The sequence below is a fragment of the Monodelphis domestica genome, chromosome 5 (genome assembly GCF_027887165.1).
Source record: "Monodelphis domestica isolate mMonDom1 chromosome 5, mMonDom1.pri, whole genome shotgun sequence".
NCBI lineage: Eukaryota > Metazoa > Chordata > Mammalia > Didelphimorphia > Didelphidae > Monodelphis > Monodelphis domestica.
Window position 1 is genome coordinate 108,090,078 of NC_077231.1, and position 21,530 is coordinate 108,111,607.

A 21,530-nucleotide genomic window follows, 5' to 3' on the forward strand; every position below is an offset into this window, starting at 1 on the left:
TAAATTCCAATAGTTCCCTGTCACCTGCAGGGCCAAATACAACTATCACCTACTGGGCATTCGAAGCCCTTCATAGTTTAGCATCCCAAACACATTTCCCTTTGCAGGCTGCTTACATCTCCACTGGGGTGCAGGGGCCCTGGCCTCCCGGCTATGTCTTGCGGTGGGCATTTTCTCTCCTCTTCCAGGTTTGGGAGGCTCTGCCTGCTCATCTCTGCCTCCTGGCATCCTTCGAGTCCCAGATAAAATCCCACCTTCTACAGGAAGTCTTTCCAAAACTCTCAGTTTGGATGACTTCCTTCTATTGATTAGTTCAAATTTATCTTGGACAATATAGCTTATTTGTAAACAGTTGTTTGCGTATTGCATCCCCCACTAGAGTATGAGCTCCTGAAGGGTGCAATGCCTGGCGTATAATAGGCACTTAATAAATGCTTACTGATGGGAAAAAACTTTCCTACTTTATTGAGCCACTGTAACTAAAGTAATGGATGTGAAAGTTGTTTAGTATTACAGATAAAGCGCCATAGGTCCAAGGGGACATAACTATGAAAATCTAGTTGGAGAACCAGTGGCGTTCTTGATCCTAGTACTTGGGGCCTGAAATAAAAATAGTTCTGATGCAAGCAGGTTTGGGTTCCATCTGATATTGTGGGAAGGTTGAAGTTTCCTAGATTAGAAAACTCATGTAAGCTCCTCCCCATAGGAACTTAAACGATTATGGAAATATTAGTTTTCCCATTCTCTTTCTTAAAGACAGAAAAAAAAATCCCAGACCACTTTGTTCTTCAAATGCCCATCAGCAAAGAGGATCTAGTTTAGAAACCATAAAGTTGGTACCTAAAAGAAGCCTCATGTGGAAGGAATACTAGACCGGGTGCCAAGAAAATTGGGCTGTTTTCTGCAATGTAATCTTGGGTGTCAATGAGCATATTTGGATGTTTCTTCACCTATAAAATAAGGGTGTTGGACTGGGTGGTCCTTAAATTTTTTTTTTCAGCTTCCAAATTCTGAATTCTCATGAAAACAGGGCAAAGACTGAGAAATCTTGAGGTTTCCTGTGAGGTGGTTAGTTCCTTGAATCCATACAACTGGGTCTTTCTATTTTTAGGTTCATTCAAAGTATACAAATATCCCCAGATGTATAAAACTTCCCTCCTTTCTTTACTGGCTTCTCAGCTGAAATTCTAGGAGAGATTGAATGGAGTTTCCCTACAATAACTGAAACTGTAGGATCTGATAGTATTGGTAGAGCTGTGAATTGGTGGAACCAGTCTGGAAAACATTCGGAATCGGGCTAAAAACATGACTTAAGTATCTCTTCCCTTCGATCCTGAGTTTCTACTGTTAGGCGTACGCCTTGAGGAGGTTAAAGCTCCAAAGGTCTCAAATGCCTCAAAATAATCAAAGCAGCAGCTTTGTTGTTTTTTTTTTTAAATGACAGCAAAGAAAGAGAAAGCAAATGCCCTTCCGTGAGGGAATGGCTACATTCCCATTTATACAATTGCAGTACATGAATGCAATGGATGCATGAGCCATAGAAATCATGGATATTAGGAATCCATAGAAGTAGAAGACTTACATGAGATGATACAAAGTAAAAAGATCCAGGAAAGTAATAATATACAAGGTGATTCCAACAATGTCAATGGGTTGAAAAATACTCTATTGTATAGTTATAATAGTCTACCTTTGGATCAGAGAAAGGCAAGAAAGACAAACTCTTCTTTCCTGGCACCAGACTGAGCTTTGCTAAACTCTTTTGGTTTTTTTTTTCCTGACTATTTTTGTTTTGTTTGTTGGTTATAAGGGATTGCTTACTGGGGAAGAAAGAGACTTGGAAATGAGAGTGATATAAGACAAAAGATAATGATTTTCAAAATTAAAAGCAAAAGAGCCCTGAGTTTCCTGTATTAACCTGGATGAATGTTGATGACAATCAGATTGAAGGGCCTTGAGTTCGTATGAGGATTGGTCGAAAGAGCTGAGGAAATTTAGGCTAAAGAAAAGATTTAGGGGAGATGTGAAGGCCTAGCTCTAGGAGAGGTTCTAGGCTCGTTCTACTTGGCACCAGGAGCTTCAAAGAGTAAAAATTTGGTTTGCTACGAGGACAAACTTGAGGTACTGGGCTTTCCTCTCTAGAGGTTTTCAATCAAAGAGTAGATAACTATCAGCTATGGTATAGAGGCGATTCTTGTTCAGGTATGGGTAGGACGAGAAGGGCTCAGAGGTTCCTTTCCCCTGAGACTCTGTTGCAGTCAACATGATGGCAAGATTATTGGATTTTAAGTCAAAGGACCTGAGTTTAAATACTGGCTCTGCTACTTCTTATACGCCTTGGCAAGTCATTTTATTGGACTTCAGGTTTTTTTTTTTAATTAATTAATTTATTTTTAGAACCCTGACCTTCTGTCTTGGAATCAATTCTATGTATTGACTCCAAGGCAGAAGATGGTAAGGGTTAGGCAATGGGGGTCAAGCGACTTGCCCAGGGTCACCCAGCTGGGAAGTGTCTGAGGTCACATTTGAACCCAGGACCTCCCATTACTAGGCCTGGTGCTCCATCCACTGAGATACCCAGCTGCCCCCAGTTTTTTTTTTTAATCTGTAAAAGAATTAGATGTTCTCTTAGGGTCTGTCTAGCTCTAAATCTATGATACTATGCAAGTTAGAGCTTACAAAATAGAAAGGTGGCTTAGTAGCCCGTTCCTATCCTGGAATTTGAGTTTATTAGAGTACTTTCAAATTTAGTCCTTAGATCCTGCAGATCAGCCTACAGAATTACATACCCAGCTATCCAAAAGTCTTGGTGCAGTTTTTGTGTATTTAAAACTGCACTAAAGGTTTTTGGGAATCTTGGTTCTAGAGTTAACAATCACTTGTTTTGACTTTGCTTTTTCAGAATGGGATAAACCAAGTTGGGTTTGCTTTAATATTTTTTGGAGTTTATAGATCTATTCTGCAACTAGCGACAAGGAAAATGATTTTAATTTTCATTTGTCAAGATATTTTTCTTGTCTCTACCTTGAGAAGCATAATTACAAGAGCAAAATGGAAGATAAATGGGAAGCAATTTTTTTAGAGCAACTTTGCCTTTAGGTCAGGTTGCTATGGGGTGTTTTCAAAGACAAGCATTAACCTCTGTGTTCCTGCAAGGGCCCTTACTTATGGGAGGCGATTCCCTAATTGTGGAATAAATGTGGCAGGATTCTATTCCGTATATGCATGTGAATGAGAGCTTCTCCTGGGAGATGGGGACAGGTTCTCTAATGAGCTGCTTGGCCACAGGGGCCTCCCAGGATCTCTGAGTTTCTGGCTGAGGTTTCTTGGCTGGGACTCTCTTCGGTGGGGACTCAGCAAGGTGGCGGGATGCCCCAGCTGCTTTGGCCTCCTTGTGTTTGTTCTTATGTGAATGGATAACGCGAGGTGAGTGTCCGGTGACACGGGGAGTTTCGAAAGGTCTGGAGGAAAGTGGCTGCCCTCGGAGAGCTCAGCCGCACCAGGAGACACGCCAGGAAAGACCAAGCTGGGTTGTTTGGAAAGGACTCAGTGCCCAAAGGAAACGTGAAATGCTTCACTAGATGTACTACGCAAATGTTCTGTGTTCAGACAAGACTTAACAGATATCTCACAGGGGAACAGCTTTAAGATAGGGATCAGTCCGACTCTGCAGGAGGCACCAAGGAGAGCGCACCGAACAGAGATGGAATGTCAGGTAAGGGAATGTAAATACACGAAGGACAGTAATGTGCAACCAGCCTTGAAAGACAGCTGGGAATCATGAAGAGACAAGTAAAGATGTTTGCATTTGACTCTGGAGAGAGGCAAGAAGCCACTTTTCAAGCAGGGAAATGACCTAGTCGGAGCTTTTGCTTTAGAAATGTCAATTTGGCAGCCCTGGTGGATAGATAGGTTGTGAGTGGGGAAAAAAAGGGCCTGATGTGAGATATATCATGGTGATAAAACCGAGCAATTTAGTAGACGAGGGCCAAGAAAGAGGGAAGAATTGTGCCTGACATCAAGCTTGAGAAGCTGGGTAAATGGAAGGACAGTCGTGCTCTCAACAAAAATCAGGAACTTGGGAACAGTGGAGGACTGACTGGGAGCAGAGAAGAGAGTGAATTCTGTTTAGGGATCAATGAGCTTGGGATGACTATGGAACACCCAGATGAAGATATGGATTAGAGCTGGCTATATAGTTCTACAAGTCATCTGCACAGAGAAGATAACCCAGATCTGAATAAGAGCCAACAAGATATGGTGAGAAGGCGGTCCAGGACAGGGCCTTCTGGCACACCCGTGCCTAGAGGAAAAACAAATATGATAGAGACCCAGAAAGAAGGCTATGCAAGTGGGAGAGACCAGAAGGAACAATATCATGAAAGCACAGGGAAGGAATTCTACTTCTAGGAGGACAAGACGGTCAGCAGCAGAAATACTAGAGAAGAGAAAGACTGAGAAAGGGCCATCATAGCTGTTGACTGAGCAATCATTGCTAAGCTTGGAAAGAAGAGTTTCGGATGAATTCAGAAGCCTGAATTCAAGACGTTGGGGAATAAGCGGAAGGTGAGAAAGTAGAGGAAACTAGTATAAACAGGGCCTTTTCTGGTCTGGCTAGAGTTCGGCTCTGAAAGAGAAGAGAAATACAGAATTGTATGAGCACACAGTAGGATCAAATAAAGCTTTATTTTAAAGGATGGGAAATATTTGAGCACTGAGAAACTAATGGCTAAGGAGGGATGAGAGTTTTAAAAAAGCAAGGATGGAAAGGGAAAGTCCCTGGAAGAGACAGGCAGGAATGGGATCAAAGGCATAAACAGAGGGGACGGCATTTATGAGAAGGTGCACCTTTTCCTCTGAGACTTAAGTAAAGGAGGAGAGGGGGAATGATGTTGAGATGATTTGTAATAAAGAGTTGTGAAAGAGGGCTTGGCATAGAGAACCTTGATTTTTTCCAATGAAGTATTTGTTAAGGTCTTCTGCTAAGAGTGGTGTAAGCAATTTAGGAAAATTTTCTCAACACAACATGCCCCATAATCACATTACACAACATACAGACATGCATATATACATACAAGAAACTTTTGGGGTGGGTTTGTGTATTTTTTAATAGTATAATTCATTTATACAGACACCCCTCCATTTGGTTTCATGTATTTACAGACTTTTCCACTGAATATATAAGCTGTGATTAAGTTTTTAGTCACTGTGGGGCTGCACTGTACTTGTGTGTGTGTTTTTGGCAGATTGAAAACAAAACTCTAATGACTTCTTCTGATAGTATCCTGAAAACATTTTGGGAAGACTTGACAAGCTTTTACTCCTAGTCAACTTTGTCAAGATTTCATTCTTCATGTCACTTCTTTTCCCATATTCATTTTTTATTCACTATTCTTAACATCTTTCAAATAAAGTTCAATTCCGTCTAGCCCTCTTCAACATGCTTTAAATCCCTTTGGTTTGTCCGTGATACTTTCTTCTTTCACATTCTGGCAGACACCAGCTATTTTACTTTAAGACAAAACCACTCCTCTTTTTCCTTTTTGGAGCTTATTAAAAGTCAACCTGTCCTCCTCCTTCCTTCCTTTTTGCACTAAAATGCTCATCACTGTACATCATACTATGCACCCTTTTTACTAGTATAGAGCATTCTCAAGACCTTTTATGTGGGTTTACCACCTCCCAAAATGCTACATTTAAAAGATGCCACTTTTCTTACTGGCTCAAGAAACAGTATGGCTAAAATCATCTTAAAATATATATATGTATAAACACACAAATATATACATTTTAAGACAAGGAAAATCAAATACTTTAAATAAATGTTAACTTGAAAAACCATCAAAATAAAAAAAATTCTTAACACTACATTTACAATGAAAAAAAAAGTAAATAATTGTCAGGTTATGCAAAGGAAAAATGAAAATGTACAGTTAAAAAAAGAGTTCCAGTTGTTAAAATGGAAACTACTGAATTCTATGGTCTGTTTTCCAAAGAACTATTTCAATACATATATACTATGTATATTTTAAATGATCATGTTAACATTCAATTTTGAGAAAAATTGGGCTATAAAGTTTGGGAAAAAATATTGGTAAAATATTATCATTTGCAAAATTGTTCAATTTTGCAGACATTTCAAATATCATAGTTGGTATCAAGAAGCCATGGTAGATTTTTAAACTTTATTTTTCTTGGGTTTTTTTCCTTGGTCTGTGTTTTCTTTCACAATATGACTAATATGGAAATGTTTTGCATGACTGCACATGTATAAGCTATATCAAATTTCTTGCTTTCTCATTAAGAGGGGAAAAGAAGGAAGAAAGAAGGGGGGAATTTGGAACTTAACATTTTAAAAGCAAATGGTAAAAATTGTTTTTTGTGTATAATTGAGAAAATATTTGAAAAGAGAAAAAAAGCCATAGTAGATCAGAACTTATGAACCATCTGCCTTTTAGATTTCCCATCTAACTGTGCTAAGCTTTAAAAATTTCCAAATTATGGTACAAATTAAGAAAATATAAATTCTACATTCTTTAAAAAACAGACCATAGTTTAACAGAGTTATTAGTAGCTGCCATTAAAAAAACCAACACATCAAGACAAAGTAACCCTAGCATGTTCAACATTACATGAAAAAAATATATACACATTTATAAACAGTCTTTTCTTCAGTTGGTACATGGATTCCCTTTATACCAAAGTCTCTTTCCTTTTATCATTCAGTTGGGCCTTCTCTTGTGCTTTTGGGGACCCAGGTTGTATTCTGTGTGCTTTTATATCTGTGGAGTTTTCATTTATAGCTATGCTGGGAATACATTCAGGGGAATTTTCATCTACTTCCAGAGGAATGAGACCAGAAAGTGTTGATGACTTCCTTTGGGATTTGATGTGTGATGCCAAAGGGTTGTTCTTTTCAGACCCCTTATTGAGCTCCGACAAACCCTTAAACTCTGTTGGACTGGTGGTCTGATGAAAGGGGGCAATGGCAGTTCGGATACAATTGAACCACTGTTGCTTATGGAACACATCATTAGCTTGTAAAGTATGGGACTGCCCTGGTGAAGGGTCCCGGAAACGAACTCTGAAGATATTTTTAGCTGGAAAAAATAAAAAAGACATCTTATTTTTAAAAAGATTATGCCAATTGTAGTCAATAATCTTACTTCCCTTAAAAGGTTTTACAAACACACCAAGTACATTTGGAGACTTACTGAATTTTTTTTACCTTTCCTACATTTATTAATATTAGAATATCTGATGGATGTTGGTTATATATCATAAATCTCAAAATATACAAACATAAGAATATTTCCAGTTAGTTTCCTTGTTTCATTGATAAAGGAACTTCCTCGACTAAAGTGGATCAGTACCTCATCTGAAACTGAGGACTACATAGCTTAAGATGTGTGTCAGGAGTAAAATTTGCCCCTAGGTCTTTCTGACACAAAAGTCAGGACTGAAAAGATAGGACTATCTTTCATTTTTGACATTTTAAATCAATTAAAAGAACACTTGGACAGAATGGTTTTATTTTGAATAATCAGAGGAAAAATGTTTTCCTAGAGTAAAAAAAATTTTGAGTTACATTTGGGTGAATTATAGGAAGTTGCTACATGTCTCATCTCAGTACCAGATGGCATTTAAAATGATTTGGCACAATTATCTTTAATTAGCAGCATTAGTTTATGCTTAGTGATCTCACAACTTATTTTTACAAAAGAAATCCAGGGAATTTCATTTATTTAAAGCTCTCAAAGCCTCACCTGCACACTAACATTTTGAAAATGAAATCATCTAAAACTTTTTTCTTTACCTTTGTCTGAGTTGCTAAAAGCACCTCTAAAGGAACCTCCCATTCTCACATCACCATCCTGCAGGTCCTCTAACACCAGCTCCTTGACAGGAATAGGCTGACGGTATACTTGATAGGAGTGGCGTTCATTGCGTATAACAGGACGAGTCAAGACAAGGATGTCTTGAAACAAGAAAATATAGAGTTTCTGGAGAAATGAGAGGAAAAAAAATCATAAAATATCCAACTGGCTCAGTAGATAGAACATGTGGCCTGGAGTCAGGAATGAAATGACAAAACACCCCAGTATCTTTGCCGAGAAAATCCCATGGACAGTGTTGTCCACTGAATCATAAAGAATTAGACACTAGTGAAAGACTGAATGACAACTATATAGCTAATATGGAGTTGATTCGGTGACATGATTTATCTCAATAAATTACTTAAAAAATATATGTGTAAATGTTTTTCTTCAGAAAATGTGATTGCATACTATAAATCCTATTCTCAACAACTGGTGTATATCATTAAAGTTAGAGGCAATTAGGGAAATAAGGGATGATAAATTGTCTATTAGTAGTAACATAACTTGAAACCTGAAATTATCATGTAAGTCTTCTAGTGCAGTAGGGATTAAAAATATAATAAAAGACATATTTAAAAAATTTGTACATTTATACTAATAGATTTAAGGTAGTGCTCCTGATAATTAATCAGTAAGAAAGCATTTATAAACCTTTGGTATACACCTATTTTGGAAACATGAAATAATCCCTAATCACAAAACTCTTACTTTCTACTGGTGGATATAATTTATACTCATACACAAAGAGAATAAGTATAAAATAAATACAAAGCAGTTGGGATGGGAGGGTAATTAGCAGTTGATAATTTACTACCACTTTAACAGAGCTGAAAATTTATTTATATCAGCAACTATAATGTAACTTCTTTAAAGAAAAACTGGAATAGTTCAACCTAAAGATTAGATATCCTAAATTGAAAAAAATCATACTATCTCTGAGACCTTCTGAAATGTTGGTTCAATCTAGATTTTAATCTCCTTATCCATAAAAAGAAAGGTTTGGAATAGATGTTCGAGTAATATCATCAGATATTTATTAAGTTCCTACTATGTGCCAGGTACTTAGCTAAACACTGAGGATACAAAGATAAAAACAGTCATTGATGTCAAGGAGTTCACAGTCTAATGGGGGGAAAGGGAGGAGACAACAAGCAAACAACTATGTTCAAACAAAATACATACAGAATAAATTGGGAGATAGTCTTAAAGAGGGGGCACTAAGAATCAGGACTGGGAAAGGCTTCTAGTAGAAAGTGAGACTTAAAGGAGGCCAGGAGGCAGAGATAAGGTGGGAGAGAGTTTCACAAACAGGGGACAGCTGGTGAAAATGACCTCCAAATGTCTCTCTTGGTTCTGAAAATTCTATAATCTACAACAAAGTAGTTATAAAATAGTTTTGGCTATCCTATAATTACTTATAGCAGATATTTTAACTATTTCTTGAAGTTGGCTGCAAAAAAGATGATTTAAAAAATAACTCTTATCTACTATCTTAGTATTGATACTAAGGCAGAAGAAAGGCAAGGACTAGGAAATCAAAGTTAAGTAACTTGCCCAGTCACACAACTAGGTAGTATCGGAGGCATATTTGAAGATCCTTTTGATTACAGTGGCTATCTTTCAAAATACATCTCAGATATTTTTAGAAGATATAAAAAAGTGATGAAACAAAACAGGTTTAATACGTGTTTCTAATTTTACTTTATATCAGTAAGGAAATAAGCTTACATGTCCATTTTTATTCTTCAGTTCTCCATGGCAAAGCAACACCTTGCTAGCTTCAATCCTAGGATCCTTCTGTTTGTCATCCAGATATTCCAGTTTATCAATATAATATTGGCATTCTGATTCTCCTTTCTTCAAGTTGATATCAGAGAGTACTCCTTGTATTACCAATAGCTAAAAGCCAAAAACACCTTTTGTAGCAGTGAAAAGTTTAGCAACTATTATAGCATCCTTAATATTCCACTTCCCCAACTATATTATTAGGCCCTTAAGGACAGAATTTGCCATCTTAGAACTCTTTTAATACCCTCTGTGTAGTGAAGCACAGTGCAGATTAAAGGGTATACATTAAATGTTTGTTGATACTGATGATTGATTTGAAGGCAACATTTTATTTCATTCTAAGGTAACCTAATAAACCATTCCCAAATTTTTACAAGATTCAATTGTTTTTATTACTTACAGCTTCTTCTAGAGGTTTTATATCAGTGTGGTCTTTGGGTGTATGTCTGAGAATTTCTTTTAACAACAAGGGATATTTAACTAGGCGACTTCGAGGAATGTCCAGGAAACTCCAGAGGTCTAATTTCCTACTGAAAGGAGACTCAAGACAACGCTGAAGGAAATCTTGAACTCTTGCATCTTGTTTTTTCTGATCAAGAAGAGCTTTAGCTGCAAGCTGGTTACTGCAGTAGCCTCTATAAGCATTTAAACCTGGCAACTAAAAGATCATACAAAAAAATTAAGATAATTTTAAGACAAATGCCATCACTGAAAACCATATACATTTAACAATTTTCTTAGTAAATTATTAAAATCTACATGTTTATTATAAGGATTTTGGTAACATTAAATTTACAATCTCACTATGACTTTGTATCCTTTTGATTAAATGTTGTGACACAGGCATTTTATAAACCCTTAGGCAAGATAAGGAATTACTATTATTATTATTTAATGCAGTCATAGTGTCTTATTTGTAGTTGGTTCAATGATTCAGATCTTTCAAAAATTTGCCCAAAAATTTCAATAAACTATCCTGCAACAAATTAATTGGATTAAACAAATCATCACATTACCCAGTTCACAAGAATATGACCAATTTGCTCCACTGTCCCATCTGGCTTTGTTGCTTCTCCTAATCTTGCCAACAGATCTGAAATTTTAAAAAGACAAAAAATTTTTAAAATGACATGCTACAGATATTTATATGGAGTTGAAAATTACATAACAGATTTTACCTTCATGCAGAGGTATGTAAGCATCTAAATCTCCAAATATATGTGTGAGTTCTTCCTCAGACATGATAGATAACTTCAACATAGGATCATGGTAGGCCTGAAAGGCAGAGGGGGAAACTTGTTATACAGAACTAGCTAATTACATTGAGACTATCATAGACACATTGGAGTATAATCAGCCACAGAATGTGCCAAGTTAATGTGTTACTTTAGAGGTGATAACCATCTAAGATGATCTTATTTCAAAAAATAAAATTTAGTAACAGATATTTTCTATTTCCAAGTACAAATATTAATAAGCATTTCTAATAATTTTTGAAATAGTCATGGGATTTTAATCCTTGGCAAAGTTGAGGAGAGATGTGGAAGTTGGAGAAATGGTATTCTTAAAAGCAAAAACTACTTACTGACCTTTCTGGCAAGCTTAAGATCCTCAATTAAATCCTGTTCTCCTCGGAGCATTTCATATATTGCCTGAAAAGGATGTGCATTACAAAAATCAATTCTTCTTTGCCTCTCTCAAAAAGAGGTGCTAATATAAATGGCCTAAATGAAAATTATAATCAAAGCATAAATTCAAAATGCTAGTTATGAGACCTATGTTCAGAGTAGCTAGGTGGTTCAGTGGAGAGCCAGTCCTGGAGGAGGTGGTCTTGCAAGTGACAACCTCTGTCCATCCTAAGTTTTCTTAACTGTAAAGGCCAATTTGGTTTTTACTACAAAGTATGGAGGGGGGGGGGGGGTGTGTGCTATGTGGTGACAGGCTTTAAAAGACAAGCAGAAGAACTATATTTTATCCAGAAGCCATAGGGAGGCCTTGGAATTTATTGAGTGGGCCTGTGACATAGTTAAATATGTACAGAAAAGAAAAAACATACTTTGGCAGCAGCATGGACAACAGATGGGAGTAAAGAGAGAATCGGGGACACCAATTAGGAGGCTGCTGAAATAATATAATCAAGAGAAGATAAAGGCTGAACTAAGGCAGTAGCTGATGTGAGTCAAGAGAAGGGGGTGGCTAGGGGAGATGTTGGCATTACAGTTGAGCTTCTGGTAATTCACAACTCTGACATCACTGCTTCAAGGCTGTGTAATTCCTTGTCAGTGTGGGGGTTCTCTTTACCAATGCAAATACAGGATAAATGAACAGATGACCTTTCTTTATGAACTGGTGAGGCTGAAAGAATCATCATCTTATGGGAACTAGCCTATTATGATAAGCCTCTAAGCTTCCATAACACTGTTCCTCATATTACAGAGACACAGCTATCTCACTGCTCCTTTCTGGTGTGGCAGGCCCAGTCACTGCTAGTGTTTCACTAGGACAGATTAAGATTAAGAAACTCAGTATCACCTTCCATTGCCATTATGCCATTATGAGGCATGACGTTAGTGACAGATTCACGAAACCATTTAAAATGATTATATATTTTAAGGTATGTGAAATCACTAAGGTAAACATGTAAGCTAATTAGAGTAGAATCAGTCTGTTAACATAAATATAATTACTATGCCATAGACATTTTTGCTAATCTTGTAAATGAAGTTGAGAAATTTAGAGAAAGGAACTTAAATATAAGAACAACTTCCTAAAACTCTAGCAGCTCTTTTTCCTACTACAGATGTTGCACATTAATAAGTTTGGTTCTGTTTTTGATGCAAACTTACCTCTTGACGTTTGATTTCTTTGGTGGTTAAAGATTCTTTCATGTTGATATCTAACATCTCTGACCATCGTACACTGTTTCTTCTTTTAGAAGGAGTTGGGACAGTAGCCCTGTTAAATGATTTCTGGGCACAAGCAGGAGATCTGTTGTCACCACGAAGTGTAAATGACTAATAAAAAGGTAGGCAATAAAAAAATCCCAATAATCAGAAAATATTTTGGAGGGAAATAAAATTTGATAGACATTTTAAAATTTTAAAACAAAAAATTTTAAAGAGGTTATTGAAAAAAATTCCCTCTGACACCACATCTCATCATCTCCTTCACTTCTTTGTCAGTAAAATAGATCTTTTACTTATCATAGCCAACCGTACCCTTTGCAGATACCTTTGATCCCACTCCTCTCTTATTCTACAAAAGATTGCTCCCACTATAATGTCTAATGTTCAAATTCTCCCTAACAACTGGTATCTATAAACACCCCCAAGTCTCCCTCACCCTTAATTTACATTCTGGTACTGTAATTCTGGGGTACAGATCTTTCAAGAAAATTGTTACAAATACAGACTGATTTTATTTCTTGTGATAACAATGTAATTTAGATATTTAATCATTCTAAAATGTATTAGCATATTTCCATTTCTCACAAGAGTGACTGCATAACAAAAAAAGCCACAATCAGAAAGACCTAGACTTAACTGCCTCTGAAAAAGACTGCCTATGTGCCTTTGGTAACACTTTAAGAATATAAGTTAAAGAATAATTGCATACTTTGGTAGAGGGAGTTTCCTCAACAAAAATACCAATGAAATCACAGGATCAAGCCAAAAAACAAAATAAAACAAGAACTTCTACAAAAAGTATAGTTTCATTTCTTTAAAAAAAAATAATAATTTTTTTTACCTGTATCGTTTGACCAAAACGTTTGACTGCTCCATTTCTCACAGGAGAGATTAAATTTGCCAAAGATGAGACTCGAGCCAGAGATCGAACTCTTTTGTTGCTTGGCTCCTGTGAAAACAAAAACAGGTTATACCAGACATTGTTTTTGCAAACAAGCCAGGACAATACTGAAGCAATAAGAAAACACATGTTTGCATATCACAAAGAACAAAAATATAATTTTCTGAAATTACTACATTGTACTTAGCTAAAAAATGAAACCCAAAGACCCCAAATCACTTTCAGAATAAAACATTTAGTACCAAGGATATACCAAAGTATCTATTGTTTTAATTCCATTTATAAAAGGTAAAATATCTGACAAATACAACTTCAAGTTTGTATTAATTTTAGAATAGAACAAAAATAAAAGGTATCCCCCTTTGCACTGTTGATTTATATCAATGTTAATTACTTTAAATCTCAGTACCTTGAAATAGATTGGATGCCTAAACATCTGAAGGAGAGAAATACTTGTAAACATAACAAAACTAGATTTTCTAATCAACTTTTATATCCTATATTCTTGTTCTGGCCAATGGAAAAAATTACTAATTTAAAAATTAAGTAAGAATACTTTGTCCTATAATCTATAATCAGACAATTTATTAAGCATTTATTAAGTGCTTACTTTGTGCTAGGCACTATGCTAAGTACTTCTAATACAAAGAAAGACAAAATAAAAACACTGTCCTTGTCCTTCAAGGAGTTCACATTCTAATAGAGAGGACAATATGTAAATAATTATGTATATAACAAGCTATATACAGAGTACATGGAAAATAATTTCAGAGAGAAGACAATAGGGAGATGGGTTTGGGACCAGAAAAACCTATAGTGGAAGGTACAACTTGAACTGAATCTTGAAAGAAGCCAGGGAAGAACCAGAACCATTCCTGCTATCTATTAAATACATAAAGTTGATGTGATGCCTCCTAAGATGGCTTTTACATGTGCATTTTTCTGTACAGTAGAGGACAAAATGAGGAATCTATTGAATTTTTTTTTAAAACAAGAAAGAATAAACATTCTATTGATTAAAATTTCAGAATTGAAGTATCCTCAGTAGACTTAGGCCATTTGATTTTTACTCTGTAGGAGTTCATTCAGGGATTTCTAATTTTTAGGTAAAAAAACACAAAACACTTTAATTCCATACTTAAATGCCACCCAAAAAGCATTTCTATACACACAACAGAAGAATTTTCTATGAAACTGTGAATCTCTCTATTTACAAAAGCTTATCTTGAAAAAAGCATAATAAATTCCATACATTACTTTCAAAACTATCCTGTTTGTCTGTGCTTCTTTCCTTTGTGTTCTATGTATTTAAAAATATTTCAAAGGGCCTCTTTTTGGAGGGCATTACTCACTATCTCCTCTTCTCAAAACCTCATTGAAAATGGAATAACAAGTATAGTCAAGCAAAATGAATCTGCACAATGGCTATGTCCAAAATATGTATGCCTCTATACCTTTTGCACATTGTCTCACTGTGATGAAACGTGATTCATCATAGATGCACTGGGGAGGGAGATGGTTCATCATTGCATAGATTGCATTTAAGTCTTTCAAAGTTGTTTATCTCCACAATGTTGCTGTACTTATGAAACTAGTTCACCAGGGTCTGCTAACTTAATTCTTCATCAATTCATGCCACCAATTTTTTTTTGTCATTTCTTATGGAACAACAACATATTACTATATTAATGTACCACAGTGTATTCAGCCAGTTCAGTACCTAGTTCTTTGCTCTTCCCCTGCCCATACTCCCCCCCACTTTTTCACTCCTACCTTTTGGGATTAGGAGGTTTGTTCTGCATATAGTTATTTCCTTAATATTATCTTCTTTCTTAAATAATTCCATCTCACCATTTGTATTGTTTCCCTGTTTACTGTATATATGTATGTATATATTAGAGCCTTTGGAGCAAATTCAGACCATCTAACATGGATAAACATGTTCAGAGTGAACTTCGGAGCATGCCTAGATAGTCCAAAGATGCAGGCACTTTGTGTATGTGTCTTCCTAATTCAAAGTCTAATATTCTATCCACTGTTGCTACCTAGATGCCTTAGAAAATTATTCTAGTTTGTCTTAAATGAGTGAAAAAAATGTTGCTTCATTTCTTCTATGCTACATTATTTATGATAGGATGAAGCAAGATTGGAATCATAAAAAGTTATATGAGGGGCCAGCTTAAAAGTTACCATGTCAATAGGTTAGATGGAAAGGGAGCTCCAAGGCAATTTTATCCAATGTTATTACTTTCAAATGAAGAATGTTGTCCAGAATGGTAAGTTACTATGGTTAGACAGAAAGTAAGCAGCAATGGCAGAATCCAAAATCCCTCCATTCAAATCCCTCATTTTACCTCATTATAAGTAAAATGAGTCATCAAAAGGTTAAATGACTAAGATCAGAATGATAAGGAACAGTTTGATCCAGAAGTGGTAGATAGAATACTCTTTGCCTCCTATTACTGTTTCAAGTTTTTGCCTCTGCTACCATCATTCAGTAACCTCTCCTCCCTTATAATTAATTTAATCCAAATTTAGATACAGTCAAGATTTTGGTAAACTATTTGATAACATCATTCTCTTCCCTTTCTCATCCTAGAGAGCTTCTATTACATATATATTAATGTTCCCTCAAATAACCTATTTTTCAGTTCTTCTATACCAATTTTCATGACTTCTACTCTACAAAGGGATGATCATGCCCAGGATCTTGACATCATTCACAAAGGTTGTTTCCATGTTCAAGTAATTAATTTCCTTTATCTGATCACAATAATTTATCTCACCCAAGGCTGCCTTCTACCTTCTAAACATACCCTTTGTCCTTATGCATGATTTCTAATCTCTTCGTGCCTAGTATTAACAGAGGCCATTACTCCTATCTGAGAAAACTCTCCTTTTATAGTTTTGAACCCCAGGTGACCTAGTTCAACTCTGCACTATCCTCTACTCATGAATCCCTATTCTCCTATCCTATAACTGACCACTTTCCCCATTGCCAACCCTGGGTTACTCCTACCACACACCTTCTTTGTACCTATTCTTTGTTCCTGAATGGAACTAACTAGAAGAAACCATGAAATTGTGCTGACTCCACTAAAAATTTATTCTAGCTAATATCAAATGAGCCTTCATTAACAAGTGATCTTATCAGTTCTCCCATATGGATCTCCCATTTCACCTTGACCAATGATCCAAACCTTTTGTTTTCTCAAGTATTCCATGCTACTGTCTCCCTACCCATCTTTCTAAAAGACCTCACCTCAATATTGTCTCCAAAATCAATGACATTCATGGGAAATTCTCTGACATTATCTCTCACCATCTCCTTTGCTCCAGTTTGACAATGTGATAGACCTTTTATTAGTCAAAGCCAACCCTACCTTCTAAATGTACCTTTGATCCCACCCCTTCTCTTCTCCAAAGTTACCAACAGAAAAAAAAAACACCTAAAGATCTTTTTCTTAATTCTCATTTTTCTTTCCCTTCTCTGTAGCACCTGGCACTATTGACCATTTCTTTTCCTGGATATTCTCTCCTTTCTGGGCTTTTGTGATTGCATTATCTCCTGGTTATCTTTCTACCTGGGCTCTTGTCTTAGTCTCTTTTTTTGGATCTTCATCCAGGTCACAACTATTCTGTGGGCCTACTTCTCTACTTTCCTCCCTTCTCCCTTATCTCTTTATACTTTCTCACTTGGATTTCATTAGCTCTTATTGGTTCTATAGTCATCTTTATGCAGATGATATCATATGATTATCAAATATATTTATCCAGCCTTAGGGTCTCTCCTAAGTTCCAATCCTGAATTATTTGACACTTTAACTGCTACAGACCTTTCACAATGAACATGTCCAAAACAGAACTAATTATCTTTACCTCTAAGCCTTCCCCTTCCTCAGCTTCCCTATTACTGTTGAGGGTACCAATATTCTTCTATTCACTTAGGTTTGCAACAGTAATGTTATCCTTCACTCTATTTGCTAGAATACCTCACATATACAATCAGTCATCAAATCTTGTAATTTTTTTCCCTCAACATTGCTGTAGTCTTCATTTCACTCATACCATAAATCCTCAGGTTTGCTCACCTGGATTACTATAATAATCTTCAAACTGGAAGCTAAGTAGCAGAGAGGATAGAGTACTCTGCTTGGAGTCAGAAAAACCCAGTTCAAATCCAGGCTCAGAAACCTACTAGCTGTGTGACCCTGGGCAAAAGTCCTTTGATTAGCATGCAAAGTTCTTAAAAACCTGCCCTTCCTACCTTTCCAATCTCCTTACATTCTAATCACCAACCTGTAATTCTATTATCTAGTCATATTGTCTTATTTGTGATACTTGCTCCACCTTCAATCTTTCAGCCTTTGCATTGGCTGCTTTCCAGGCTTGAAAGGCTTTCCCCTTCTAGTGTAGACCTCTTGAATTCCTAGCTTTCTTTGAGACTTAGCTTAAGGACCACACCCACCCAGAGGCCTTTCTTGGTCTCTCCAAATCCTAGTGCCATCTTTTCTCTAAAGAGTCTTTCATCAATTCTGCATTCATCTTTAAGTTGTCTTCTCTGTGAGAATGTAAGAACCTTAAGCACAGAGCCTACTTTTGATTTTTCTTATATATAAAATGTTTTATAAATGCTTACTAAATTAATATCTGAAAACATTATTTTGCTAATATCTTCTCATATACAACATAATAAAAATATAGAAAAAGGATATTATAGTATATTTATAGTCCTTTCTTCTAGGAAACAATGCTATTAGAAATGAAGTCTTTTGGAGTAGAATGTTTTCATTTTTCTTCATCTCTCTAGCCCTTAGCACATAATAGGTACCTCCTGAATTGAATGGATAAGTGTACTTCAACAAGATACAAAATATCTTATATCATCATCTTCATTAGGAGGAAGACAGGATTAGAGCCAAGAAAAAACCCTTTCTCCCTTTGCAATGCTTCTATTTTGGGGTTATTCTTTGCATTAGTGTCTTATAATTCTTGAATTTTCAAGAAAACCAAGGACTTTAATATTCTAAAAGTTGATCACAATCAGATGTGATCATTTAATTTCTCAGTTAAGAATATCAGCAGATAATTGCTGACTTCACACTAATGCTTTACATATTTTACTTTAACAAGAGCATAACTATAGTTTCAGGAAAAAATGAATTCCAACTTTAAGAATATTAAGCAAATGGAGCAAATGATAAGTGAATTAAAAAAAAAAAGCCTTCCAGATAAGTGGTTAAGTGACAGTGTGGTAAAGAACATATGTGAATTTTTTTACTCTCCACATCTGTGCAAGACTGAAGTGACACATGCATGTGCAGAAGGTCTAGCAAAAGGCATTCCTTTCCCTTTAGTAAAAACAGTACAAAGGAACTTCTGTTAGAATGGAGACATAATTACCATTCCCCTAAAACAAACTAAGATTCAGATTCACATTAAGATATGCTAACATTAAGTAGAAACAAAACAGGTGTCAGTTGGGTTCTTTTTTTGGATCTAAATTAACTCCCTTCCTTAAGGCAAATGGGTTTGGCTTTCATAGGTGCTCTTCCAGTTAATTTTAAAAGGCAAAGAAATTTGGCTAGGAGGAAAGGAAAATTTCTTGATATTATCTACAACTTAAATGCTATATGATTATAATTTAACAAAAAATTATTTCCTTACAGTAAAAACAAATGCTGAACAAAGGTAAATTTTATAAAATGCCAAGATTCTCCCCTCCCCAGGGAAATAGTGATTATAGCTTTTATTTTTCCCTTTGAAATCTGAACAGCTATAAAAGAACTATGTTTATAAAAACGTTTAAGATCACACAAAGTTTATAAATGATCTTGCAAAAGCTCGAAACACAGTAGTATTAAAATTAATTTCTGTGCAAGTTGTAGGCTTGGCCATTACCAAACTAGTTTTATTAAACAAGAAAGGATTTAGGTTAGCTTTAGGATTGAGAAGTATAGGGGATTGTTTTGGCTTCTTAAGCCATCTTTCCTATTTCCAACATGCATACAATAGATACAATCAATTGGCAATTATTTAAAGTACCAGAGGAAACTTATGAACTGCTATTCTAATTAGATCAAAGCAGCCAACATCACTGTCCACAAAAATATTTATAGTTGCTTTCTTTGTGGTAGCAAAAAATTGGAAAATGAGGGGATCTCATGATTGGGGAATGGCTGAACAAATTATGGTATATAATGGTGATGGAATACTCTTGTGCTCTAAGAAATGATGAAATGATGAACTTCTATGAGAACTGGAAAGACCTACATGAATTGATGTGCAGTGAATTAAGCAGAACCAGGAAAATATTATACAGAGGCTGTAACGCTATGGGACAATCAAATGTAATTGACTTTGCTACTAATAGCAATGCAATGATCCAGGACAATTCTGTGGGACTTATGAGGAAAAAATGCTACACACATCTAGAGAAAGAACTGTGGGAGTAGAAATGCAGAAGAATTAACATGTGATTTATCAAGTGTTTATAAGGGCATGTACTTGGGGTTTTGGTTTTAAAGGACTGCCCTTTTACAAAAATGAATAATATAGAAATGGGTTTGAATGATTATGTATATATACATTATTTTATGATATATATGATTATATAAATAATCATTCAAACCCATTTCTATATTATAATCATTCAAACCCATTTCTATATTAAAAACCCAGTGGAACTGCTGGTCAGACTCTGGGGAGGAGGGAGAAAACATGAATCATGGAACCATGGAAAAAAATTTAAAAATTAAAACAAACAAAAAAAAACAACAAAAAAAAACATGTGCACATGGCTCTTCCTGGAGGCCAATTTGTGACCTGAGGAGTGTGAACTCTTGTCAAAGACCCACTCAGCGCTGCCACTTTTCCCATTCCTCAAGTGGGTCCTGTCAAACAGTTATTAGGAACTAATGTTACTAATATTACAGATAACCCATACAATTTAACTTTTATTCAATTCTGGACCTGAATAATTTATCCCGTTTTAAGCAAAATACAAGTTTCTAAATTGAATTTATATTGTTTAAAAGAAGTTAATTTTAGAGTTGAATCATCATTTGAAGCAGTTTATATTGGGTGGGGGGCTATTGGGAATGCTTCTGTTTCCTTTGTCAACATGGAAATCTAGAAGTCCCCAGTTTACCTAGTTTAAGGGTATAAACCCTAGGTTTTGACCTTGTCACAGGAGAGGTTTCCCCCTGAGGGAATTGTCCCTCTTCGCCAGACAATGGACATCCACTTTAGGTGGGGAGGTAAATCCTATCAGAAGTCAAGTAGCTCTTTGGTCTCCAGAAGGCTTTCCCAGTATATCTCACACACACACCTCCCCTTTAAAACAAAAATTATCTCGCTTATCTGCAAATTACCACTTATGAAAGTATCATTTTAACATTGTTTCCAAAAAACCCAGTTTTCAGAGGTGAGATAGAAAAGGATTCTATGTATGTTTACATGGGGTTGCCCCAGTTCTGTAATTTTAAGAAATATTTAGATTTTCCATATTTTTGTTTATTCAACAGTAACCTTACTTTGCCCTCCATATTTTTTAGAAAAATACATAAAGTCATCATAGTAAGTATCATGCCAACTTTGAATATTTGATAGATAACTTCAGGTATATGAGTATTTTTTAAATTACATGTTATAATGATGACTGTAGGTACTACAAAGTATTATTATCCTATTGCAAATATGTACTAAACACAAACTAAAAAAAGCCCCTCAAAGTTTTACTAAACAGACTTCTGTGAAAGATTTTCTCATCAAATATGGGTTCACCAGTTATTTGGGGGGCTAAAGTTTAGAGTAGTTCAAGATTCCTGATTAGTCAATACTAGGTTACTTTTTGTAGGGTCACTCGAACCTTTCTGATTAATTTGGTTTGAAGTCCCCAGTGTCACAAATTGCTAAATCCAAGTTGGCAGCAGGGATGCATATGCATGTCTCTATAGGTCAAATATTTTTCAGAGGTGATAGAATTGTGAGGTCCAGAATGGGTTTTTGCTTCATCTGGTTTTGCTTTTGGCCCAAGTATCCCCAGCACTCAGC

The 21,530-nt window shown here is 35.8% G+C and overlaps 1 protein-coding gene across 3 annotated transcripts in view; it reads right to left on the bottom strand.

Annotated features, from left to right (window-relative positions):
• Positions 1-5,082: 5,082 nt before the first annotated feature.
• Positions 5,083-21,530, bottom strand: part of NET1 (neuroepithelial cell transforming 1) — a 68,870-nt gene continuing 52,422 nt past the window's right edge. For all 3 annotated transcript variants that reach the window (XM_001374355.5, XM_056799035.1, XM_007503869.3), the window contains 9 exons: positions 13,416-13,523; positions 12,515-12,682; positions 11,258-11,320; positions 10,847-10,943; positions 10,685-10,761; positions 10,069-10,326; positions 9,609-9,779; positions 7,817-8,003; positions 5,083-7,100 (listed from right to left, as the gene is read on the bottom strand). In XM_001374355.5, coding sequence (XP_001374392.1) covers positions 6,694-7,100; positions 7,817-8,003; positions 9,609-9,779; positions 10,069-10,326; positions 10,685-10,761; positions 10,847-10,943; positions 11,258-11,320; positions 12,515-12,682; positions 13,416-13,523 — 1,536 coding nt within the window. In that variant the 3' untranslated portion in view covers positions 5,083-6,693. The remainder of the gene's footprint in view (positions 7,101-7,816; positions 8,004-9,608; positions 9,780-10,068; positions 10,327-10,684; positions 10,762-10,846; positions 10,944-11,257; positions 11,321-12,514; positions 12,683-13,415; positions 13,524-21,530) is intronic.